The 27252-nt window shown below is 41.0% G+C and overlaps 1 protein-coding gene across 5 annotated transcripts in view; it reads left to right on the top strand.

Moving 5' to 3' along the window:
* Positions 1 to 27252, top strand: part of LOC118397035 (beta-1,3-glucosyltransferase-like) — a 149831-nt gene that overhangs the window by 110654 nt on the left and 11925 nt on the right. For 4 of the 5 annotated variants that reach the window (XM_052467097.1, XM_052467101.1, XM_035791436.2 and 1 more), the window contains 3 exons: positions 9023 to 9154; positions 19590 to 19659; positions 20118 to 20231. In XM_052467097.1, coding sequence (XP_052323057.1) covers positions 9023 to 9154; positions 19590 to 19659; positions 20118 to 20231 — 316 coding nt within the window. The remainder of the gene's footprint in view (positions 1 to 9022; positions 9155 to 19589; positions 19660 to 20117; positions 20232 to 27252) is intronic. The other variant, XM_052467098.1, reaches the window with a different exon arrangement.

The following is a 27252-nucleotide window of genomic DNA, read 5'->3' as shown; positions in this document are numbered from 1 at the left end:
CACCTTTGGGATGAATTGGAACTCGAACTGCGAGGCCTAATCGCCCAACATCAGTGTCCGACATCAACGCTCTTGTGACTGAAGGAAAACAAGTCCCCTCAGCAATGTTCCAACATCTAGTGGAAAACCTTCCCAGAAGAGTGAAGGCTGTTATAGCAGCAAAGGTTCGACGAGCAGTTGTCCTCATACTTATGGCCATGTAGTGTATCTCTCACGCAACAATTTGTTCCTAATCAAACAATGTCAATAATTATTTAGGTACATGAATAATCTCCTCCACCCATTTTATTTTCATATTGCATCGTCAGTTGTTTTTTTTAAAGCATTTATGTCTACCTTAATTTTGTTTTCGTATGTATGTTTACAGTCAGACTGTTGGAAAAGGTCAGACAATTCGGATGCCCAGGCTTTCCCGTATGGAGAGAACCCATTGAAAACTTTTGCTGGCTATTCTGGCAATTGGCATATCCAACAGTCGATTCCAAAGTCTCACCATGCATGCCTTCCATCTCAGCTCACAGGGTTCCCAACACAGGTCCCCACTAATTCCCAGTGTAGGTGCAAACTTGTGGACACACAAAAAATCACTTACTGCTTTATTTCTGCTATATTTCTATAAAACCTGTATTTCTATGGAAGGCCGGGCAACGTTGGATGACCGTTACCTAAATAACTTATAACTCATACCTTATTGACTGTTGAAAAGATTTAGTGGAATTCACAGAGAGGGGAGGGTTGGGGTATTTCTCTCAAACCTCCAAATTAAAATGGTTTTATTACTTGATTATTAATTATGATAATGATGCCGATATGTCTATTTATGTATATATTTCACTTTATTATTAGAACATTCAAAGGTGCAGCAGTAAGGCAACAGTTTATACAATGACATAATGTGATAGTTCAGCAATTTTTGCATACTTAGATATTTGCTTCCTTACCTTGAAAGGACTCGGAATGACTTCTAGTGTCCTGCTAGGTGACCTAAACTGGGACATGACTCTTAAGGACCCCTCCCTTTTAAAAAAAAGATGTCACCTAAAATTACATACCCAAATCTAACTGCCCGTAGCTCAGGACCTAAAGCAAGGATATGGATATTCTTGATAGCATTTGAAAGGAAATACTTAGAAGTTGGTGGAAATGTGAAATAAATGTAGGAGAATATAACACATTAGATCTGGTAAAAGATAATACAAAGAAAACAACGTTTTGTTTATACAATCATCTTTGAAATGCAAGAGAAAGGCCATAATGTATTATTCAAGCCCAGTCGCGATTTTGACCAGAAGATGGCAAGAGTGTATTTTAAAGTTTTAGACTGATCCAATGAATCATTGCATTTGTGTTCAACATTTTGTATCAAGACTGCCCAAATGTGCCTCATTGCTTTATTAATAAAAGTTCATAATTGTGCACTCTCCTCAAACAATAGCATGGTATTATTTCACTGTAATAGCTACTGTAAATTGGACAGTGCAGTTAGATTAACAAGAATTTAAGCTTTATTTCCATGTTACTTACAACCTCATGCTAATCACATTAGCCTAGCTTAGCTTAATCGTCCTGATCCTGTAGTGTTTAAAGGGTGAGATCAAGCTGATCATAACTGTTATAGCCCAATTTCTATCTTGCCCTGTTTATAAAGTGTTGGACAAACTTGACAATAATCAACAAGCTTTGTTGATGTCTATAGTATTCTCTCTGGTGTGCAGTCTGGTTTCTGCTCAAGTTATGGATGTGTCACTGCAACCTTAATGATGCCACCACTGCTTTTGACTCTAAGCATTTTTATTTTCATAGACAGTACACTGTCCTTTTCTCAGCTCATATCGAAAGCTGCAGTCTAAGATTAAATCTAGACATGGTTTCCTCTATCGTAATCACTCCTTTTTCACCCCAGCTGCCAAACTGACCCTGATTAAGATGACCATCTTACCCGTGCTAGATTACAAAGATTTATGCTTATTTATAAAAATCCTCTTCGACCCCCTTCCCCTACCTGAGATGCCTACTGCAACCCTCATCCTCCACAGCACCCATTCTGCCGGTCACATTCTGTTGAAGGTCCCCAAAGCACACACATCCCTGGGTCACTCCTCTTTTTGTTTTGCTGCATCTAGCGACTGGACCGAGCTGCAAAAACCACTAAAACTGGACAGTTTTATCTCCATCTCTACATTCCAAGACTCAATCATGTAACTTGTTCTTAATTGACTTGCCTTGTTAAATAAAGGTTCAATTAAATAGAAAATGACTGCAATCCACACCTTTTTGTTTGAGTTTTTTGTTAAATTAGCTACTGCCAACATTTAGCAGCATTATCATTTTAGACCAATTCCCCATGCACAGTCATATCCAAAATGATTGGTACCCTTGAAAACGATAAGCAAAAAAAGACTGTAAAAAAATGTATTACATTTTTTTGGGGGGGGTATTTGGACACCTGTTTGTTGAACATTTCATTCCAAACTCATGGTCATTAATATGGAGTTTTTTCCCCTTTACTGCTATAACAGCCTCCATTCCTTCTGGTAAGGCTTTTCACTAGATGTTGGAACATTGCTGCGGGGACTTGCTTTCACAAGCGCATTAGTGAGGTCGGGCACTGATGTTGGGCGATTAGGCCTGACTCTCAGTCAGCGTTCTAATTCTTCCCGACGGTGTTCGATGGGGTTGAGGTCAGGGCTCTGTGTAGGCCAGTCAAGGTCTTCCACACCGATCATGACAAACCATTTCTGTATGGACCTAGCTTTATGCACGGGGCATTGTCATGCTGAAACAGGAAAGGGCCTTCCCCAAACTGTTGCCAGAAAGTTGGAAGCACAGAATCGTCTAAAATGTCATTATACTGGAACTAAGGAGCCCAAACCATTATTCCTCCTCCACCAAACTTTACAATTGGCACAATACATTCAGGCAGGTAGTGTTCTCCTGGCACCCGCCAAACCCAGATTTGTCCGTCGGACTGCCAGATGGCTAGGCGTTATACATCACTACAGACAAAAGGTTTCCCCTGCTCCAGAGTCCAATGGTGGCGAGCTTTACACCAATCCAACCGACACTGGTATTGCGCATGGTGATCTTAAGCTTGTGTGCGGCTTCTCAGCCCTGGAAACCCATTTCATGAAGCTCCCGACGAACCGTTCTTGTGCTGACGTTGCTTCCAGAGGCAGTTTGGAACTCGGTAGTGAGTGTTGCAACGGATGACAGACACATTTTACTCGTTCTGTTAGCTTCTGTGGCCTACCACTTCCCTGCTGAGCTGTTGTTGCTCCTAGACATTTCCACTTCACAATAACAGCACTTACAGTTGACCTGGGCAGCTCTAACAGGGCAGAAATTTGACAAACAGACTTGTTGGAAAGGTGGCGTCCCGTGACGGTGCCACGTTGAAACTCATTGAGCTCTTCAGTACAGCCATTCTACTGTCAATGTTTGTCTATGGAGATTGCATGGCCGTGTGCTCAATTTTATGTACCTTTCAGCAACGGGTGTGGCTGAAATAGCTGAATTCACTAGTTTGAAGGGGTGTCCATATACTATTGTATATACTGTAGTTACCAAAACTACAAAATAGCTAAATGAGATACAATAACTATCTAAGATACTCAAGTTAGAGAGTGGTGTGGAGCCATTCACTCTTTCCTTCCTCTAACAACTCTGCAGAACCGTCTTTGTTTCGGCGACGGTCTTAGTTTTGCTGACGAGACCACCTCTGACACGACCGCCGCTTACAGCTGCCGCTGAGAAACCAGGGGAGACTAAACTAATTGTTAATTGCTTAGTAGAGGTGAAGAGAACGCTTTTCTGTACTAATTGCTGATTGCCTAGGAGAGGAGGAACCAATCCCACTCCAATACAGCCACTGTTGCTCCCTGCGTACAGACAGAAACTAAAACAAGAAGCTTCCGCGCTGAGGTCTGTTCAACGCTGGTCCGACCAATCTGATTCCACACTCCAAGACTGCTTCCATCACGTGGACTGGGATATGTTTCGTATTGCGTAAAATAACAACATTGACGAATACGCTGATTCGGTGTGCGAGTTCATTAGAACGTGCGTTGAAGATGTCGTTCCCATAGCAACGATTAAAACATTCCCAAAACAGAAACCGTGGATTGATGGCAGCATTCGCGTGAAACTGAAAGCGCGAACCACTGCTTTTAATCAGGGCAAGGTGACCGGAAACATTACCGAATACAAACAGTGTAGCTATTCCCTCCGCAAGGCAATCAAACAAGCTAAGCGTCGGTATAGAGACAAAGCAGAATCGCAATTCAATGGCTCAGACACAAGAGGTATGTGGCAGGGTCTACAGTCAATCACGGATTACAAAAAGAAAACCAGCCCCGTCACGGACCAGGATGTCTTGCTCCCAGGCAGACTAAATAACTTTTTTGCCCGCTTTGAGGACAATACAGTGCCACTGACACGGCCCGCAACCAAAACATGCGGACTCTCCTTCACTGCAGCCGACGCGAGGAAAACATTTAAACGTGTTAACCCTCGCAAGGCTGCAGGCCCAGACGGCATCCCCAGCCGAGCCCTCAGAGCATGCGCAGACCAGCTGGCTGGTGTGTTTACGGACATATTCAATCAATCCCTATTCCAGTCTGCTGTTCCCACATGCTTCAAGAGGGCCACCATTTTTCCTGTTCCCAAGAAAGCTGGTAACTGAGCTAAACGACTACCGCCCCGTAGCACTCACTTCCGCCATCATGAAGTGCTTTGAGAGACTAGTCAAGGACCATATCACCTCCCCCCTACCTGACACCCTAGACCCACTCCAATTTGCTTACCGCCCAAATAGGTCCACAGACGATGCAATCTCAACCACACTGCACACTGCCCTAACCCATCTGGACAAGAGGAATACCTATGTGAGAATGCTGTTCATCGACTACAGCTCGGCATTTAACACCATAGTACCCTCCAAGCTCGTCATCAAGCTCGAGACCCTGGGTCTCGACCCCGCCCTGTGCAACTGGATACTGGGCTTCCTGACGGGCCGCCCCCAGGTGGTGAGGGTAGGCAACAACATCTCCACCCCGCTGATCCTCAACACTGGGGTCCCACAAGGGTGCGTTCTGAGCCCTCTCCTGTACTCCCTGTTCACCCACGACTGCGTGGCCACGCACGCCTCCAACTCAATCATCAAGTTTGAGGACGACAGTGGTAGGCAGTGGTAGGCTTGATTACCAACAACGACGAGACAGCCTACAGGGAGGAGGTGAGGGCCCTCGGAGTGTGGTGTCAGGAAAATAACCTCACACTCAACGTCAACAAAACTAAGGAGATGATTGTGGGCTTCAGGAAACAGCAGAGGGAACACCCCCCTATCCACATCGATGGAACAGTAGTGGAGAGGGTAGTAAGTTTTAAGTTCCTCGGCGTACACATCACAGACTAACTGAATTGGTCCACCCACACAGACAGCATCATGAAAAAGGCGCAGCAGCGCCTCTTCAACCTCAGGAGGCTGAAGAAATTTGACTTGTCACCAAAAGCACTCACAAACTTCTACAGATGCACAATCGAGAGCATCCTGTCGGACTGTATCACCGCCTGGTACGGCAACTGCTCCGCCCACAACCGTAAGGCTCTCCAGAGGGTAGTGAGGTCTGCACAACGCATCACCGGGGGCAAACTACCTGCCCTCCAGGGCACTTACACCACCCGATGTCACAGGAAGGCCATAAAGATCATCAAGGACAACAACCACCCGAGCCACTGCCTGTTCACCCCGCTATCATCCAGAAGGCGAGGTCAGTACAGGTGCATCAAAGCTGGGACCGAGAGACTGAAAAACAGCTTCTATCTCAAGGCCATCGGACTGTTAAACAGCCACCACTAACATTGAGTGGCTGCTGCCAACACACTGACTCAACTCCAGCCACTTTAATAATGGGAATTGATGGGAAATAATGTAAAATATATCACTAGCCACTATAAACAATGCTACCTAATATAATGTTTACATACCCTACATCATTCATCTCATATGTATACGTATATACTGTACTCTATATCATCTACTGCATCTTTGTGTAATACATGTATCACTAGCCACTTTAACTATGCCACTTTGTTTACATACTCATCTCATATGTATATACTGTACTCGATACCATCTACTGTATCTTGCCTATGCCGTTCTGTACCATCACTCATTCATATATCTTTATGTACATATTCTTTATCCCCTTACTCTTGTGTCTATAAGGTAGTAGTTTTGGAATTGTTAGCTAGATTACTTGTTGGTTATTACTGCATTGTCGGAACTAGAAGCACAAGCATTTCGCTACACTCGCATTAACATCTGCTAACCATGTGTATGTGACAAATAAATTAGATTTTTTTTTTTTTTACCAAAACGAGTTACAAATTGCCATGCCCCTTGATCCTGGTTGATGTGTCAACAACTATCTGCAGTCAGCAGTTCACACATCAACTAGGCTACTGGGAAGACAGGCAGGACTTAAAGTAGATGGCCCTAGCTTGCAAAAAGACAGTAATAGACAATATATCAAGACAAATAATATACTTATCACACCTGGCGATATCAGGAGTTCTCTAGATCTAAAAACTACCATGAAGTCTGAAAGACAGACTGAGTGGGTGGGGAGCTAGTAGGCCAAGTGGGTGGGGTGGTCACCTTGACTGACGGTTCTTTGAAAACGCCTATGTCAAGCAACATGAATGTGGTGTTGCAGTGAGATTATCTCCAGCAAATTTACTGCTCCACAATGCAAATCAAACAACATTGAAATTGCATGCAACATCCAATCCTATCATCCATCACTTCATGGTTTCATAATTATACTTTTTTCATCTAAATGTTTGGTTATTGTAACAGCATCAATATAGACTAAATGTTAGCTGTATAATTAAGCTAGATAGCTAGTTCATCATGGACAATTTCAGTTGAAAATGTACAGCTTGAGGTCTGGGTACTTTTCATTAAATATGCTGTGTATGTTGACTGACAGACAATGTTCATATGTTATGACTATCAACGCTGTCAAGAAGTTTGTATGAATCTTATGTTTGATGTGTCTCTTGATGTAATGACATGACAACTGCGTTGGAGTTTTGGGAAGCCCTTCCCTCGCTTTTGTTCTATGCTGGCTGTAGACCTAGCTAACCAGTTACTAGCTAACACCAGACACAGAAAAAAGCTAAAACCTATAAGTATGTTTGCCTTAGGAGAAACCTGTAATTATATTTGCTGACACGCTGCAGAAATGGACACCAGTTGACTAGCTACTTAGCTATTTTAAGGTTGACCGATTTAATAGGAATGGGCGATTTAATTGGGGCCGATTTTCAAGTTTTCATAACAATCGGAAATCGGCGCTTTTGGAAACTTTATCAATGTAGAAGAAAATAAATGTTTTCATACTTTGGTCATCCTACTTTGATCTGGTTTCATCCAAATATCATCACATTTCATGAAAAACATGATTTGGGCTGTTCAGGACCTCTTTAATCTCAATTTAAATAACTGTATTGTTGCCTTTCATGGCTTCCTGTTTCACTGGGGCATTAAAAAAGAGGTAACGCATGTAAAATCCAAATAACTCACAAATGATATTGAAATGGTTTTTGACTTTCAAAAATCAGGCAATGGGTATGTAAAAACAACTGAAAACGAAATATACCACCATGATAAACTTGCTAAACACACAGAGAAGATGTTCGGGAGGCAAAGAAAAGTCCAAGGGCCACAGTTGGAGAATTACAGAACTTAGTCGCATCTTGGGGTCATCAAATCTAATATTAGACGCCACCTCCAAGCCAATAGGGTATTTGGAAGGGTTGCCATAGAAATGCCTTTATTGAGAGCAACCAACAAATGAAAACACCTAGAGTTTGCTAAACATCATTGTGACTTGGATTGGAACCGGGTGCTTATGGTCAGATGAGATGAAAATTGAGCTCTTTCTCCACACACAACAGTGGTGGGTTTGGCCTCGACAGAAGGATGCATATGTGGAAAATAACCTAATATCTACTGTAAGATATAGTGGTTGATCTTTGATGTTATTGGAGCTTTTTTGCTTCCACTGGTCCTGGGGCCCTTTCTGAAGTCAATGGTATTATGAACTAGAAGGACATTTTTGCCAAAAACCTGGTTGCCTCTGCCGGGAGGTTGAAACTTGGCATCAAGTGGATCTTCCAGCAAGACAATGACCCCAGGCACACATCAAAATCCACACAGAAATGTTTAATTAACCACAAAATAAACATTTTGCAATGGCCATCAGTCTCCGGACATGAACTCCATTGAAAACCTGTGGTTTGAATTGAGGAGGGCAAGTCCATAAGCGCAGACTGAAGGATATCAAGGATCTGGAAAGTTTCTGTATAGCGAAATAGTCTATGATCCCTCCCAGTGTGTTATTATAATCTCATAAAAATATTATAGAAAAAGGCTAAGTGACGTTGGCCTTGCAAGGGGAGGATGTACAAAGTATTGAAAACAAGGGTGCCAATAATTTTGAATTTTTTTTAGATTTATTTTATAACTTGTTGAACAATATATTTTTCTCAGAGCAATTTGTATTGCTCTGAGCGAAATGCTTTGGTTTGGCTGGTGCCTAACTGAACGAGTGTGCTCGCATACTCCTTTAAAAGACTTAAGCTAGGAAAAACAAGAAAAAGCAGCGATAGTACTGTTTGTACACGTTGAGACGCCATAGCCACTTCCTCAAAAAACGTAGAATTATTCTAAGATAACTCAAGAAATCTGTCATCATTTTGACGTTTTTGTCGAGTAGATCTTAAGATGTTTGGTGCTAAGATGTTTGGTGCAGTATTACTCAAGTCAAAAACGCATGAAAACGATTGGTCTCTCGTTGAATGACAACAAACATTTCATTGAAGAATCCCTACTGTTGACAAATTACCGACGAAGGGGCATAGACTTCAACTACTGATTTCGGCTTGCCTCAAGAAAAAATGTGTTTGCATGAGCAGCTGAAAAAAACAGTAACAGTATCTTCCCATGTTGTTCCAGGTAGCTCTGTATATCTGGGAGAATGGCCAAGGGCCTCGTCTGACAGCAGTCCCAGAGCTGTGTACTGAGCCAGAACACTCTCCCACTGCCCAACACTGTGCTACCACCCTCAGCAGTCCTGCTCCCCTGTGTGTAGGTACCAAGTTGTGCATACTGTACATCACAGGTCCATTATTGACCACAGATCTGGGTTGAATTGTTTTTTGTTTCTTACTTGGTGCACTTGATTGGGGTTTAACCGGCATTGCACCAATGGAATAGTCCCAAAGGGGCAGATACATGCTTTTGACCCAAATCTGCAACACCCCCCTGGTCCCACACAGGAACGATGATTATGTCAGTCTTTATGCATGCAAACTATCAGAGTTGGAGAGGAATCTCAGGATTACTTCATTGTCCAAATCCTCTTTTTCCCTCAAGCGTTATTTTAGAGAACCCTCAAATCTTCTTCCAGTACTTTACATTCCTGGATGAGACACTCTTCAGCAGGAAATTCCATGCTGGATTTCTGTTTCACAGCGCCGGGCAGCTGGCGTCCTCAAGAGCCGTGTTGGTATCACACCTTGTACCGCTTTTCGGGATTCATGTGTCCAAAAAAACAACACTGCCTGTTAAATCAAAATAACAAATAAATGAGAATTACAACCCTTGATGACTCCATCTTAACTTCATTGTATCCTATAAGGTTATTCAAGCAATAGTAAAATAGACTACAGACAAGTGTTCCCTCATTCAGGGGCAGCGATCTCTCTCGGTCCTTCTCGTGATCCCAATCACACGTAGGACTATTGATAAATTATAAACTTCTTAGTGTTTACATAGCCCATTTAAGTATTTTTAGTGAAGGTAATCAAGCCTCACCAGAAAGTCATAAGAGGTCAGAGGTCATTCAACCCCATTAACTGAGTGTTTCTTTCCCTGTATCTCAGACATTACTTAAAAATATTTCAAACATTTTGTGTATCAGGTTTACATTGGATTTTTCCTTACATTTCTTAACAAGAGAATGTGTGCAACCAAATTTCTGACAATAGATACTTTCATTTGTGTGCCCTTTAAGGTGCATAATTTCTAACCTGTGAAAAACCAATTAAAACCAAAATAACAAGACCCCACACAATAAACCAGTATAAACACCACTAACAAATATTCATTGCAGGTCAAAAACAAACTAAATGGTTATGCCTTACTTAATTTGGGAGTTCCCTTCACAACTCAATCTGGGTAGCTTCATACTAACTCCCAAGGCACCTGCCTCGGAAAGCATTTGACATTATAAACATGATTTTAAAAAACTTGGTAGCAGACATTCCATCAGTCCTGGAAGAAAGAAAATAAACATGTACTTAGTTTGCACATCATCAGTCCAAAAAAATCTTAATCTTAATTGAGTTCCCTGCATCTTGGGCAGGAAGTCTTAAGCCATGCCTACACAGAATTATACTTCAGACACATCAGATGATATGGTGTCCCATTAAGCGGAATAGGCACCTTCTAAAGATAACCATCCCAGAGCCCCTTTCTTGTAATCTTATCATTTTTACCTGTTGCATTGACATATGTTCTGTAAGGACAGTCCCTGAGACCTAAACTAGTCATCATATGAAACCTGTTGTTTAACAACTCTACTAGGTCCTTCAAAAAGTCAGTGCTGGCTTATCAGCTGAATATTCAGTACTAAAACATTTATTTGAATCTACTTCAAATCTGGACACAGTTCCACGTATTGGAAACAAATTGGTTTAGATGACATTACATTTGTTCTACCCAAACTATAGAATTAAGTAATAATAATTGGAACTTGTCAAAAACGTATCTTATTCAATTCCTCATACCTCTGTCCCACAATTCCCCACTGTGTCCCATAGTCTGTTTGAGTTCAGTTAGCACTTGCTGCTATCTATTGTTCCACAGGAAACATATCTCTAACCCAAACACCAGATGTCAGCCCCATCTGTGACCTTATATTGTGTGCTATCTGAAAACCACTAATATTACCATTCACTTTGTTACTTTCACGAGTCTCCATATCTGTTTCCCTCAACTAGGATTCTCTTCTTCCCAAAAGGAAGACGTTCTTAATATCTACTGCTAATATACTTGGATCACTCTCAAACAATGTTCTGCTTTTCCCCCTATTGCAAGGTTTAAAATCAAAACAAAACAAGCATGATAACTTTCTCCATATTAGAAGGCATTGTTTATCATTTTGTCTACCCTAACTATGTCACTCTATATTTATTTCAAATTTCTGTTGGATATTCACTTTCTGCTTCACACTTATTAAATGTCTATTATTTTAAGATGAACATCTAATGCCCTGACTTTATGAAATACATCTGCCAATTCAGAAGGGAAGAGATACACTTTGGAGGGAGCGTCCTTTTTCAGCTCTCGAGACAAGAATCTCTTTCTGGGATCAACTTTCACTATAACTGGGCTGGCACTGTCTATCAGTCCCCTATAGATGGTGTGCTCTGTCCATACTAAGTCTCTACCTAGCAAGTTAAACTCGATTAATGATTATACATTCATACATTGTTACTTTATCAAATCTAGTAACCCATTATGCTACTCATTTCTCTGTGACTGTGCAAGTTGTATGTTATTATTTCTATTATTACTTCATGAAAACTCTAATAACCCATGATACCCTTCATACAGTTGAAGTCGGAAGTTTACACACACCTTAGCCAACTACATTTAAACTCAGTTTTTCACAATTCCTGACATTTAATTCCAGTAAACATTCCCTGTCTTAGGTCAGTTAGGATCACCACTTTTATTTTAAGAATGTGAAATGTCAGAATAGTAGTAGAGAGAATTATTTATTTCAGCTTCTATTTCTTTCATCACATTCCTAGTGGGTCAGAAGTTTACACGCACTCAATTAGAATTAGGTAGCATTGCCTTTAAATTGTTTAACTTGGGTCTAACGTTTCTGGTAGCCTTCAACAAGCTTCCCACAATAAGTTGGGTAAATGTTGTCCCATTCCTCCTGACAGAGCTGATGTTCCTGAGTCAGGTTTGTAGGCCTCCTTGCTCGCACATGCTTTTTCATTTCTGCCGACAAATCTTCTATAGGATTGAGGTCAGTGCTTTGTGATGGCCACTCCAATACCTTGACTTTGTTGTCCTTAAGCCATTCTGCCACAACTTTGGAAGTATGCTTGGGGTCATTGTCCATTTGGAAGACCCATTTGCAACAAGCTTTAACTTCCTGACTGATGTCTTGAGATGTTGCTTCAATATATCCACATAACTGAATTTATATTTTTGTTTCATCAGACCAGAGGACATTTCTCCAAAAAGTACGATCTTTGTCCCCATGTGCAGTTGCAAACCGTAGTTTGGCTTTTTTTGTGGTGGTTTTAGTGCAGTGGCTTCTTCCTTGCTGAGCGGCCTTTCAGGCTATGTCGATATAGGACTCGTTTTACTGTGGATTTAGGTACTTTTGTACCTGTTTCCTCCAGCATCTTCACAAGGTCTTTTGCTGTTGTTCTGGGATTGATCACCAATGTACGTTCATCTCTAGTAGACAGAACGCGTCTCCTTCCTGAGCGGTATGACAACTGCATGGTCCCGTGGTGTTTATACTTGCATACTATTGTTTGTACAGATGAACGTACCTTCAGGCGTTTGGAAATTGTTCCCAAGGATGAACCAGACTTGTGGTCTACAATTTATTTTCTGATGTCTAAGCTGATTTCTTTAGATTTTCCCATTATGTCAAGCCAAGAGGCACTAAGTTTGAAGGTAGACCTTGAAATACATCCATAGGTAGACCTCCAATTAACTCAAATGATGCCAATTAGCCTATTGGAAGCTTCCAATGCCATGACATTATTTTCTGGAATTTTCCAAGCTGTTTAAAGGCACAGTCAACTTAGTGTATGTAACTTCTGACCCACTGAAATTGTGATACATTGAATTATAAGTGAAATAATCTGTCTGTAAACAATCGTTGGTACAATTAATTGTGTCATTCACAAAGTAGATGTCCTCGCCGACTTGCCAAAACTATAGTTTGTTAATTTAATTAGGACTAGGCCCTTAAAAAAAAGTTTCCTGCCTGAATGACGTGCCCAAAGTAAACTGCCTGTCGCTCAGGCCCTGATGCCAGGATATGCATATAATTGGTACCTTTGGAAAGAAAATCATTGGAATTTCGTATAAATGTTAAAATAATGTAGGAGAATATAACACAATAGATATGGTTGGAAAAAATCCAAAGAAAAACCATCCAGAATTTGTTTTATTTTTGTAGAGACCATCCTTTTAATAATGCAAGAGAAAGGTCATATTGAAAATTGGCTCCCTTGATGCAATTCCTATGGCTTCCACAGGGTGCCAGCATTCTATGTTCATGCTTGTAACTTCAAAAACGAATAAGAAATAACAGTTTTTGTAGAAGGACACGGTCTTTGTTTGCGCGCGCCATGAAGACATTACGCACCTGCTAAAATCGATTTCATATTGAACATACTTCTTTCCGAAATAAATATTATAGTTTGATTACATTTTAGGGTATCTGAGGAGTAAATTGAAATGTATTTTGACTTGTTGAAAGAAAGTTTGAACGAGTGGATTACTCAAATCGATGGCGCCAACTAAACAGACTATTTGGGATATAAAGAAGGATTTTATCTAACAAAACAACACTACATGTTATAGCTGGGACCCTTTGGATGACAAATCAGAGGATGATTTTCAAAATGTGAATATTTAGTATTTGTATGTGAATGTATGAAACCTTGTGCCAGTGGAAAAATATTTTGATGTGGGGCGCCATCATCAAACAATCGCATGGCATGTTTTTGCTCTAATTGTTACTGTAAATCAAACAGTGCAGTTAGATTAACAAGAATTTAAGCTTTCAGCCGATATAATACACTTATATGTACTTATATGTTTAAAATCCATAATATTTATGATTATTTATTTGAATTAGAAAACACTCTAAAGTTTCCAAAACTGTAAAAATATTGTCTGTGAGTATAACAGAACTGAAATTGCAGGCGAAAGCCTGAGGAAAATCCAATCAGGAAGTGCCTCTTATTTTGAAACCTCTGTTCCTCAGTATGCCTATCCTCCATTTAAAGGGATATCAACCAGATTCCTTTTTCTATGGCTTCCCTAAGGTGTCAACAGTCTTTAGACATAGTTTCATGCTTTTATTCTGAAAAATGAGCGTGAAGGATCACATTGCGTAAGTGGATAGGTGGGGGCTCTCAGAGTGAGTTTTGCGCAACTGAGTAAAGCGGGCCATTGTTTCTCCCGCTGTTATTGAAAAAGCTATATACTCTGTTGATATATTATTGAATATATATTTTAAAAACAACTTGAGGACTGATTATAAAAAAAGTTTGACGTTTCTGTGGACATTATGGATATTATTTGGAATACATTTGAAATACATTGTCTGCGTTGTCGTGACCGCTCTTTCCTGTGGATTTCTGAACATAACGCGACAAACAAACGTCGGTATTTGGGGTATAAAAATAATCTTTATGGAACAAAAGGAACGTTTGTTGTGTATCTGGGAGTCTTGTGAGTGAAAACATCCGAAGATCATCAAAGGTAAACAATGTTTTTGATTGCTTTTCTGACTTTTGTGACCTAGCTACTTAATGCTTAGTGTACATAATGTTATGTTATGCTATCGATAAACTTACACAAACGCTTGGTTTGCTTTCGCTGTAAAGCATAATTTCAAAATCTGAGACGACGGGTGGATTAACAAAAGGCTAAGCTGTGTTTTGCAATATTGCACTTGTGATTTCATGAATATGAATCATTTTTAGTAATATTATTTGACTGTGGCGCTATGCTATTCAGCGGTTGCTGATGACAATTATTCCGGTACCGGGATGGGTAGCGTCAAGAAGTTAAGGCCAGATATTTCTACTTGATGTTCAAATGTTCATCGATGACCAGCAGGATAATAATCACAGTGGTTGTAGAGGGTGCAACAGGTCAGTGCTTCAGGAGTAAATGTCAGTTGATTTTTCATAGCCGAGCATTCAGAGGTCGAGAAAGCAGAGAGAGAGAGTCAAAAACAGCAGATCCTGGATAGGTAGCACATCTTGTAAACAGGTCAGGGCTCCCTAGTCGCAAGCAGAACAGTTGAAACTGGAGCAGCAGCACCACCACCAGGTGGACTGGGTACAGCCAGGAGTCATCAGGCCAGGTAGTCCCGAGGCATGATCCTAGGGCTCAGGTCCTCTGGGAAGGGAGGGAGACAGGGAGAATTAGAAGGAGCATACTTAAATTCACACAGGACACCAGATAAGTCAGGAGAATTTCACCAGATATAACAGACTGACCCTAGCCCCCCGACACAGACTATTGCAGCATAGATACTGGAGACTGAGACAGGGGTGGGTTGGGGGACACTGTGGCCCCGTCCGATGATACCCCCGGACAGGGTCAAACAGGCAGGTTATAACCCCACCCACTTTGCCAAAGCACAGCCCCCACACCACTAGAGGGATATCAACAGACCACCAACTTATTACCATGAGTAGGCTGAGTATAGCCCACGAAGAGCTACTCCCCCACACAAGCCTGAGGGGGCGCAAACCCAGACAGGAAGTTCACGTCTGTGACTCAACTCTCTTAGGGATGGCATGGAATGTCATTAGTAAGCCAGTGACTCAGCCCCCGTAATAGGGTCAGCGGCAGAGAATCCCAGTGGAGAGAGGTGAGCCGGGGAGGCAGAGACAGCAAGGACAGTTCGTCCCTCCAGTGCCTTTCCGTTCACCTTCGCACCCCTGGGCCAGACTATCTCTCACATGGACAGACAGATCATTCCATAAAAATGGAGCTCTATGGGAGAAAGCCCTGCATCCAGCTGTTTGCTCAGAAATTCTAGGGACAATAAGGAGGAGGCCTGCGTCTTGTGACGATAGCGGACTTGTAAGTATGAACGGCAGGACCAAATCGGAAGGATAGGTGGGAGCAAGACCATGTAACGCTTTGGAGGTTAGCAGTAAAACCTTGAAATTAGCCCTAGCCTTAAGAGAGTCTACTAGCTAGCACTGGAGTAATATGATAAAATTTGTGGGTTCTAGTCAGGATTCTAGCAGCTGGGTTTAGCACTACAGGGTCAGAGGCAGAGAGTAGAGCATTGCAGTAGTCGAATCTAGAAGTGACAAAAGCATGGATTAGACTAGATTAGACTTTCTGCATAATTTTGGGACAAAAAGTTTCAGATTTTTGCAATGTTACAAACATGGAAAAATGCTGTCCTTGAAATATTCTTGATATGTTCGTCAAGAGAGATCAGGGTCCAGAGTAACAGGTATAACATTTCTCAAGATCTCAATCGAGGATAACATGTCTCATTAGTAAAGAAAATAACATGTCTCAGAGGGTAACATGACTCATCAGTGGAGTTTGATGTTATAACATTATTATATATGTGGAGATATGAAAGGAGAAAGTACTATTCCAGAATATACTGTTACTAGAGAACACTAGTGTTAAGGAAGTATAATGGGTTACTAGAGATAAAGTAACATACAGTTGAAGTCTGAAGTTTACATACACTTAGGTTGGAGTCATTAAATGTCATTTTTCAACCACTCCACAAATTTCTTGTTAAAAATAAATCTTCTTAATGGCTATGTACTCTTAAAATCTCCACCTGGCACAGCCAGAAGAGGACTGGCCACCCCTCAGAGCCTGGTTCCCCTCTAGGTTCCTTCCTAGGTTCCTACATCTGTATTGCTTTCTGTTTGAGGTTTTAGGCTGGGTTTCTCTATAGCACTTTGTGACATCTGCTAATGTAAAAAGGGCTTTATGAATAAATGTGGTTGATTGATTAATAGATCCGATGGGCGGTAGTGGACTTAGGTATTTACATCCACACCCCCCATGTGCATCTTCAACAATTCCTAAATACCTACAATATTAATAAAACTTGTGCTATTATCAGTGGTTCAGACCACGTAGACATTTCTGTCATTACGTCCTATGCATCTTCAATGATTCTCTTTCTGCTTCTTCCTATACATATAAAACAACCCGTGCTCAATGACACTCGTGCTAGTAGTCCCAGACCACGATGGGCGATGGTGGACTGAATCCCTAGATAACCGTAGTTAGCGTTATAGATCGAAAAACTTACATAGAACTGGTTGTGGTATTCTTTCACACAGCTCTCATTCACTCAGTACTTAATAGCTCAAGTTCATTCCTCTAATTATCCAAATTTCAAGCCACTTATTATCCAAATTTCAATCAATCAGCTTATCCAAATTTCAATTGGCTTAACATGTCCTTTCCATTCTCACACAACTTTCACATCCTCATTTACTCCCAAACACACTCGGTAATCTCCCTTATTACCCATTTGCACCAAATATATCTTTCACAAACAATTAGAAGTGGCCGCAGACCACTTACACACTTCTTCTATAAATGCCTACAGACAGCTGTCAGCGGGGCTTTCCATGATACCGTTGCTCTAGTCTTCTCATAAGACTAGTGAATAGCCTTTCTCTCTATAAGACTCTGGGTACCTTATTATGCGTTATTCGCCTTAATTTTATTGGTTTTATTGTTATAATTTTTTTACACAAATTCATTTATATTGACTTCATAAATTCAAAGATATTCCCTCAATTGTTCGCGGATGATGTGTCTCCTCCTGGGCAGCTCACAGTAAGTGTCTGGTCTGGGCGGGTCTCGTCCTCTTTTGGTCAGATGGGAATTTCCCTCGCGCTTCATAAAATAGGCCTCACAGATCCCCACTGGAAAGCTCTGCAGGCAGAATCAATCATCCTGTTCTTTGACGCCACATTTTTGTGGAAATTCTACACAGGGACGTTCAAAGTCAATCTTCAATGAATCATTGTTTATTAACAGTGTGGCGTACAGCAGGTCAGCCACCAGGGGGAGACTCGTCGAGGCCTGTTGACAGACGGAGTATACATCACTAGGCGATGGCTCCATCTGCTGGACATGCCAGGTCTTGACGGGCTCTCCACCGAGGACTAATTGGGGCTGATTGGGGAGTTGGTGAGTAATCCAGGGCTGATTGCTCACCAGCTGTACAAGCCCCATAAAGCTGCCAGCACACAAGGGAGGCCTGGGGGGAAGTAAGGTGACTTCCGTGTAGTTGGAGATGGTGCCTGAGCTAAGACGGGGGAGTTTGAGTTTGTATGCCCGACAAGATACAGCAAGACCCGGAGCCCAGAAGACGGTATCCCGGGGAGGGTCTCATGGGGGAGACCTATCCATTTCTTTTGATTTGTTATTTAATAAACACCCTTGAAACCGAGCTAATCATACTCTGTCCGTGTACGATCTATGTAAATGTCTTGACCCAACCCCATGGTCTGCCACAACAGGTAACTGGAGAGATCCCAATAAACTTGATTCAACATAGTGCGCATCTGTCAGGAGCTCTTCCGGGGCAGTCCCGTTAGATTTCTTATATACTGCAGACACATTATACGTTATTCATAATTAATTCATCATTCATGTTTGCTTCAATCATGTGACCAACCAATACTGGTTCATGCATGTGACAGACCAATACCTGACGAGGCTTCTTCTCTTGAAGCTGAGATATCTTTCATTCTCAAAACAATGGTCTGGGCGTACTGCCAAATTGCAGACACTGATAGTGAGGATTCATTCACTCAGTCTCTAGCATGAACACAGAAATTGGTTATTAGAAAAGCACGAACATACAATTTTCATCACATAATCTTTCTCCTCTCTCATTCCCCTTAGGGAGAGAGATCCAGGGCTATTTTGGCTCTCTCCATTTAGTCTTTCTTCTACCCTTCCTCCCTCATTTTAATTTAATTTAAATTACACATTTTTATTTAATTACATTTTAATTACATTTTCGAAATTTAGCAGATGCTCTTATCCAGAGAGACTTACAAGTGCATACATTTCCATAATTTTTTCATACTCCCTCCTACCCTTTCTCCCCCTCTCATTTCTGCCTATCCTGGCTTGTTCCTTTTCTCTCTTCTATCTTTCCTCCCTCCCCATCTCATCTCTGACTATGCTGGCTCTCTCCTTTTAGTCTCCCTCCTACCCTTTCTCCACATCATCTTCCTGCTAACCTGGTTGTTGCCAGAGCTCTAATATGCCGAGAAGATAGTGATAACACGTTGGGTGTGTCCCAAATTCCACCCTGTTCCCTACTGGCCCTGGTCAAAAGTAGTGCACTGCATAGGAAATAGTGTGCCATTTGAGATGCAGACATAAAGCAGAAGGCCTTGAGCCTCACAGAGAGGCCTCGTCAGCCTGAGAGCCACAGACAGACAGGCAGGAGACCTGAGCACTTAAATAAAGATGGCCAATTCACATTTCACTCTCAACTAAAAACCTAATAATACCGCATGTGTTATCTTGAGGAGATATTGAAATATTCACGAGGACAATTCAACACGGGGCAGGGAATTTGAAAAATACACCTTCTCAATAGTGCTTCAACAATGATAACAGCTCCCCTCTTAGTATGTATGTTCTTCCTGACCACGTGACCTGACCAGGAAAAACTCCCTAAAATATGTCAATTTTTTCATGTTTTTTTTTACAGGGGGAGCCTGTAAAGAAGGAAGATATCTTTGTCGCTGTGAAAACTTGTAAGAAGTTTCACACTGAGAGGGGTGAGTCAGATCTTTGAAGCTCATCTGAAGCTCTGGGGTGGTTCAACTGGTCCATAATGTTCGTAAAATATTCATGTCAACATTTTCTCTATTCTTCTAAAAGAGTGTATTTTTAGCCTTTTGAGATGTGTGCCTGGTAAAGTGCTAACTCTGTCAGGTCTGGTTTAACTCTCAGCACAAACTTGCTTTGACTTGGCTGTTTGAATTTCGGAAGCATCGTGAAAATTCTACATCAGCTCCAGCTGACATGTCGGTCACAGCTAATTGTTCTGATTATAATAATGAAATAATAATATTTATTTAAAAAAGTTCTGTAAAAGACAAGTTATATGTTTTTAACATTCATAATGAGTAATGCTGCACGTTTTCTGTGTACAGAAGCCTGATTCTTCTTACTATGGTGGTGTGGATGTGTTGAGCTGTATTGTTTTACCTGTCGTCCTGTTGTCCTGCCCCAGTCCCAGTGGTGAAGAAGACGTGGGAGAGAGAGGCATTTCTGTTGGAGTATTACAGTGACCACACTGACCCTTCCATACCTACCATCGACCTAGGAGTCCCCAACACAGAGAGAGGTGAGTTAGTCCAGGGCCTGTATCCATAAAATGTCTCAGAGTTGGAGTGCTAATCTAGGATCACTTTTGCCTGATTTAGATATGAATAAATATTAAGATTACATGGACAGGGAGGACCTGATCCTAGATCAGCACACTTAATCTGAAACGCAATGTGAATACAGGCCCTGCTTCCATCCACATATCCACTCGAGTCAGGACCTGTTGCAATTGAGACAATTTGATGCAATTTCAAAAGCACAGTTGAAAAGTTCAGAGTTGATTTTGTTCAAAGATAAAGATCGCTAAATAATGTGTATGAAGCGAAGATCTAAGATGATTCACCTCTTATTTCGAGATGACATTATGTCGCATGCCAGCAGATGTGTAGATTCAGCTATATGTCCAAGTGAATTGAATAGATAAGGACTGAGTTGTTTCCTGATTTGATTCAGTCTGACAAACTCTGGCAGATGGCGAGTCTGATGCTACAGGCATGTTATACCATTCAACCAGTTACACTACACATTATATCTTGTTGTTATTATTTAATCAAGCATAATTTGGCTTCCTGTCCGATCCTGCTCTCATAACATTTGGGATGCAACAAAGGGCTGTGGGAACATTTTGTGCTTCTGTTTTGCCACTGCTTTTTCACCAGGTTGTTAATTGGGTGTCTTGTCTGTTGACTGAGATGCGCTATCTGCGCATTTACTTAAATGTCAGCTCTCATCTCTTCCGCGGTTCTCAACGTCAAACGACGAAGGCCGGATTGTTTTTTTTTTTCATGATTGTGACCCCTGGGTCATTTTAATTCAGGACTCTTGTGACAGACTGCATCCATTGAAGTGTAAGAGATAGTAACAATGTCAGCATGACTTCAGGTAGACCTGTAAATAATGTCGAATATGCCCACAGTAGCAGGAATTTTGAATATGGTGGCTCGATTAGATGTTGTGTGATTTGATAGATAGTCTTATCAGGTGGAAATGGCCAACTTTTATGATGGTTTTAGAATGAATATGGAAACCTCTGATTCAACCAGTACCACTGCTCTGCGAGTAAATTACCTTTATTGACTTGAGTTTTATAGAAGAGCTCTGTAGTAAGCTCTGAATAGGCTTATTAACTATCAACTTTGCTCTCTTCTGATTTTATCTTAATTATGACAACTTCACCTATCAATTCTCCAGTGGGAAAGGGGCAGAGGAAGGGAATGGTGTGTAATGGAATGCTTGTGCTGTAATATGCAGTAAATCAGTGTATCTGGAACAGACGAAGCCAAGACTCTGTATTTCACGCACAATCCCACAGAGCCGAGGCTGTGCAATCGCCCTAATTATCATTATTCAATGGCACGCTAAATTAAACATTTTATAAACCTTGGTTGGCCTTGGCGTAGCGCTGCATGGAAAGCTAATTCACCACTCTGTCATCGTTCCAAATGGCACCCTATTCCCTGCATAGTGCACTACTCTTGACCGGACACTTATTTTATTTGTGTCTACATTCAACTGGTAAAAGTTGATTGTCATATGATTAAGAGAAAAAAATCCCTATTAGGGTGTGGTGCCTGACCTTAAAATGGGCAGCTCCCTATTTTAATGTTGATGTCTATTTAACAGACTGTTAAAATCTGTTAAATAGCCATCACTAACACATTAGAGGCTGCTGCCCTATATACATATACTTGGAATCGCTGGTCACTTTAATAATGGAACACTAGTCACTTTAATAATGTTTACATATTTGGCATTACTCATCTCATATGTATATACTGTATTCTATCCTATTCTACTGTATCTACAGTTGAAGTTGGAAGTTTACATACACTTAGGTTGGAGACATTAAAACTTGTTTTCCAACCATTCCACACATTTTTTGTTAACAAACTATAGTTTTGGCAAGTCGGTTAGGACATCTACTTGGTGCATGACACAAGTAATTTTTCCAACAGTTGTTTACAGACAGATTATTTCACTTATAATTCATTGTATCACAATTCCATTGGGTCAGAAATGTACATACACTAAGTTGACTGTGCCTTTAAACATCTTGGAAAATTCCAGAAAATGATGGCATGGCTTTAGAAGCTTCTGATAGGCTAATTGACATAATTTGAGTCAATTGGAGGTGTACCTGTGGATGTATTTCAAGGTCTACTTTCAAACTCAGTGTCTCTTTGCTTGACATCATGGGAAAATCAAAGAAATCAGCCAAGACCTCATAAAACAATGTGTAGACCTCCACAAGTCTGGTTCATCCTTGGGAGCAATTTCCAAATGCCTGAAGGTACCACGTTCATCTGTATAAACAATAGTACGCAAGTATAAACACCATGGGATCACGCAGCCCTCATACCGCTCTGGAAGGAGAGGCATTCTGTCTCCTAGAGATGAACGTACTTTGGTGTAAAAAGTGCAAATCGATCCCAGAACAACAGCAAAGGACCTTGTGAAGATGCTGGAGGAAACAGGTACAAAAGTATCTAGATCCACAGTAAAACGAGTCCTATATCGACATAACCTGAAAGGCCGATCAGCAAGGAAGCAGCCACTGCTCAAAAAACGCCCTAAAAAAGCCAGACTACAGTTAGCAACTGCAAATGGGGACAAAGATCGTACTTTTTTGAGACATGTCCTCTGGTATGATGAAACAAAAATAGAACGGTTTGGCTATAATGACCATTGTTATGTTTGGAGAAAACGGGGGAGGCTTGCAAGCCGAAGAACACCATCCCAAACGTGAAGCATGGGGTTTTGGGGTGCTTTGCTGCAACTTTTTGTGGGAAGCTTGTTGAAGGCCACCCGAAACGTTTGACCCAATTTAAACAATTTAAAGGCAATGCTACCAAATACTAATTGAGTGTATGTAAACTTCTGACCCACTGGGAATGTGATGAAAGAAATAAAAGCTGAAATAAATCATTCTCTCTACTATTATTCTGACATTTGAGATTCTGACAGATTTAATTGTAAAATGACTTTGTATGATCTGAGTCTCATTTATGAGTTTCTCTTATTTTAACTGCAAAAGTCATGTCATCACCCGATCAGCTACAGTGAGTCCTCCTACCATTACGTCCTACCATTACATTTGTTAATATCCTTTGCTAGCTAGCCCAGTTATAAAGAATTGTATAGTCAGCAATAGAGGAGGGATTGCTTCCTACAAGAGCACAAAACGTGTACATTTCTAAACATCTTTGAACGCTAGTCGGGGAAATATATATTTTTGGTCTGAAGAGGCAGTGTTTTATTTTGAGACTGCCTTGAATAAGCTAAGTAGAGGGTAGCATAATTTCTCTGATTTTCTGTAAAAATGGAATGGGAATAATAATGGGATTTATTTTGTAAAGTGTTTTTTGTTTGTTTTAAGGTCAAAGGTAGGCAAACATTGAACACCACACATTGGCTGCTACTGTAGGCAGAATGATAGAACAGCTATTTCCATGTTAAAATGTTACGGGATGCATTTTCTCCATTGTTTTTGATGGTAGGCCACTCTGGTAGGCCTACATTCTGATCAAATAGCCACAGTAGTCTACTTGGCCACTGTTAAAACTGGAACTTTAAGTGGATACAGCCTCAGTGTTCACAGTTATTTCTTTCTAATGAGGACTTTGTGTTGGACCCTATTTCTTCCTAGTTAAGAAATAAGAGGTAGCCCTACTGAACCTGTTTGACAGACAGAATTATAGTCTACTATCCATAGATTTTCTCAGCCAATTCCTTCAGTCACCATGCCCTCCTTAAAAAACAAGTTGCTTTTTCTCTGTGCATACCTAGTAGTGGGGTAGGCTAAATAAATACAACAGAATAGGGATAAAGGAAGCAAAATATGCTGTGTAGATCATGCCCAGAGCTCATGGTTGAGCCGTAGCAAAATTAGAGCTGGGCCAACACTCCCACTCCTTTTTTTTCAATTCTCTCAGCACTCCAGCCAAATTACACATGCGTGGCTCCTCACTTAAACTCAAGTCACATGCTCTGGTGTTGTATTCAAAAATATTATTCTCGTCTCCACTCATGTAAAATGACATGAAATGTGTTTATCAAAGGCTATTTTTTCTCGGATCCCCAAATACGATGATAGATTCAAGCAATGCTTTTATTACACTGAACAAAAATGTTAAAGATTTTACTGCATTACAGTTCAATAAAGGAAATCAGTCAATTGAAATCAATTTATTAGGGCCTAATGGATTTCACATGATCGGGAATACAGATACAGGTATCAGATACCTAAATAAAAAGGCAAGGGTGTGGATCAGAAAATCAGTCAGTATCTGCTGTGACCACCATTTGCCTCATGCTGCACGACATATCTCCTTCACATACCGTTTATCAGGGTGTTGATTGTGGCCTGTGGAATGTTGTCCCACTCCTCTTCACTGTGCAAAGATGATAGATATTGGCGGGAACTGGAACATGCTGTTGTACATGTCAATCCAGAGCATCCCAAACATGCTCAATTGGTTACATGTCTGGTGAGTATGGTATCAGCAAACCGCTCGCCCACACGACGCCATACACACTGTCACACAAATCAGGCCTTCATGTTCGAATTGCTGCTGCAAAAAAAACTACTAAAGGACACCAATAGGAAGAAGAGACTTGCTTGGGCCAAGATACACGAGCAATGGACATTAGACCGGTGGAAATCTGTCCTTTGGTCTGATGAGTCCAAAGTTGAGATTTTTGGTTCCAACCGCAGTGTCTTTGAGAGACGCATAGTAGGTGAACGGATGATCTCCACATGTGTGCTTCCCACCGTGACATGGAGGAGGAGGTGTGATGGGGTGCTTTGCTGGTGACACTGTCTGTGATTTATTTAGAATTCAAGGCACACTTAACCAGCATGGCAACCACAGCATTCTGAAGTGATACGCCATCCTATCTAGTTTGCACTTAGTGACCCAAAACAAACCTTCAGGCTGTGTAAGTGCTATTTAACCAATCATTATTCCATATGTGTCATTTCATAGTGTTGATGTCTTCACTGTTATTCTACAGTGTAGAAAAATGTAGAAAAAAAGTAAAAATAAAGTAAAACCCTTGAATGAGTAGGTGTGTCCAAACTTTTGACTTGTACTGTATCTACAGTAATGAAATTGCATTCTATTGGTGCATCCTACTTATTAGTCAACCAAAGACAGATCGGCTCTTGTTGTCAAATTGACTGGGCCTGAGCCACACGCTAACCGAATGTTAGCTTACGGAGACGCTCAAGTTGACTGGACCTAAGACTAACACTAACCGATTGTGGCACAATCCATTAGCGTGCAGTACTCAGGAAGCGTAAAGTGGATGTTGTTCCCACTGTGACAATTAAAACCTATCTGAACCAAAAGACGTGGATAGATGGCAGCATTTTGCGCAAAACTGAAAATGTGAATCACCACATGTTGGTAAAGCATTCTTCCTGAAGCTTCTTGAGAAAATGCCAAGAGTGTGCAAAGCTGTCATTAAGACTAAGGGTGGCTACTTTGAAGAATCTGAAATATAAAAGGTATTTTGATTTGTTTAACACCTTTTTGGTCACTACGTGATTCCATATGTGTTATGTTATAGTTTTGAGGTCTAACCTATTATTCTACAATGTAGAAAATATTAAAAATAAAGAAAAACCCTTGAATGAGTACCTGTGTTCAAACCTTTGGCTGGTACTGTATATTTATACTCTTTTTTTGTGTATATTATTGTGTACTGTTATATATTTCTGCACTGTTTGAGTTAGGAACACAAGCATTTTGCAACACCCGCAATAGCATCTGCTAAATATGTGTATCCGACCAATAACATTTGATTTGATTTATACAAATTGCTCAGCACCAGTCAATTTGACTGGAGATTTGCTGGCCACAAAAATATTACATTTATGTCCTTTAAAATTAACTTTAAAACTTAAACGTTTCACTACGCCGTCAAGATGGGTGGGGGCTCTAAAATGTTTTGCCAGAGAGGTGGTTTGAAAGCCCTGATACATCCGACGAACGTCAGAGCCGTTGTAGTACGATTCAATCTTAGTCCTGTGATGATGCTTTGCCTGTCTGATGGTTTTTCGGAGGACAAAGCGTGATTTGTTATCAGCGTCTGGATTATTATCCCGCTCCTTGAATGCGGCAGCTCTAGCCTTTAGCTCGGTGCGGATGTTGCCTGTAATCCATGGCTTCTGGTTGGGATATGTACGTACGGTCACTGTGGGGACGACGTCATCAATGCACTTATTGATGAAGCCGGTGACTGAGGTGGTATACTCCTCAATTCTTTATTTAATTAGGCAAGTCAGTTAAGAACAAATTCTTATTTTCAATGACAGCCTAGGAACAGTGGGTTAACTGCCTTGTTCAGGGGCAGAACGATAGTTTTTTTTTTATCTTGTCAGCTCAGGGATTCGATCTTGAAACCTTTCGATCCACCTTTTCAGAAATAAGTCTCTCACCGTTGCTGCTTGTTATAGACCCCCTTCAGCCCCCAGCTGTGGCCTGGACACCATATCCGAATTGATATCTTCAGAGTTCTGTAACGATTTTCTTCTTCCTCTGACGAGGAGTATGAAATATCGGACCAATGCACAGAGTGGTAAGTGTCCATAATATATTTATTAAACTGAACACAGAATACAAAAGAACAAGAGAAATAAATTAAAACCAAAACAGTTCTCTACGGTAAAACACAGACACAGAAAACAACTACCCACAACCCATAATGGGAAAACAGGCTGCTTAAGTATGGTTCTCAATCAGAGACAACGAATGACAGCTGCCTCTGATTGGGAACCATACCAGGCCAAAACCAGAAATACAAAACCTAGAATACAGAACATAGAATGCCCACCCCTACTCACGCCCTGACCAAACTAAAACAGAGACATAAAAAAGGAACTACGGTCAGGACGTGACAAGTTCGTACTGTTAGGTGACCCAAACTGGGCTATGCTTAACACCCCGGCCGTCCTACAATCTAAGCTAGATGACCTCAATTATCAAGGAACCTACCAGGTAGAACCCTAACTCTGTAACCATGGGCACCCTCTTAGA

The sequence above is a fragment of the Oncorhynchus keta genome, chromosome 18 (genome assembly GCF_023373465.1).
Source record: "Oncorhynchus keta strain PuntledgeMale-10-30-2019 chromosome 18, Oket_V2, whole genome shotgun sequence".
NCBI lineage: Eukaryota > Metazoa > Chordata > Actinopteri > Salmoniformes > Salmonidae > Oncorhynchus > Oncorhynchus keta.
This window is presented reverse-complemented; position numbering and strand designations above follow the sequence as displayed.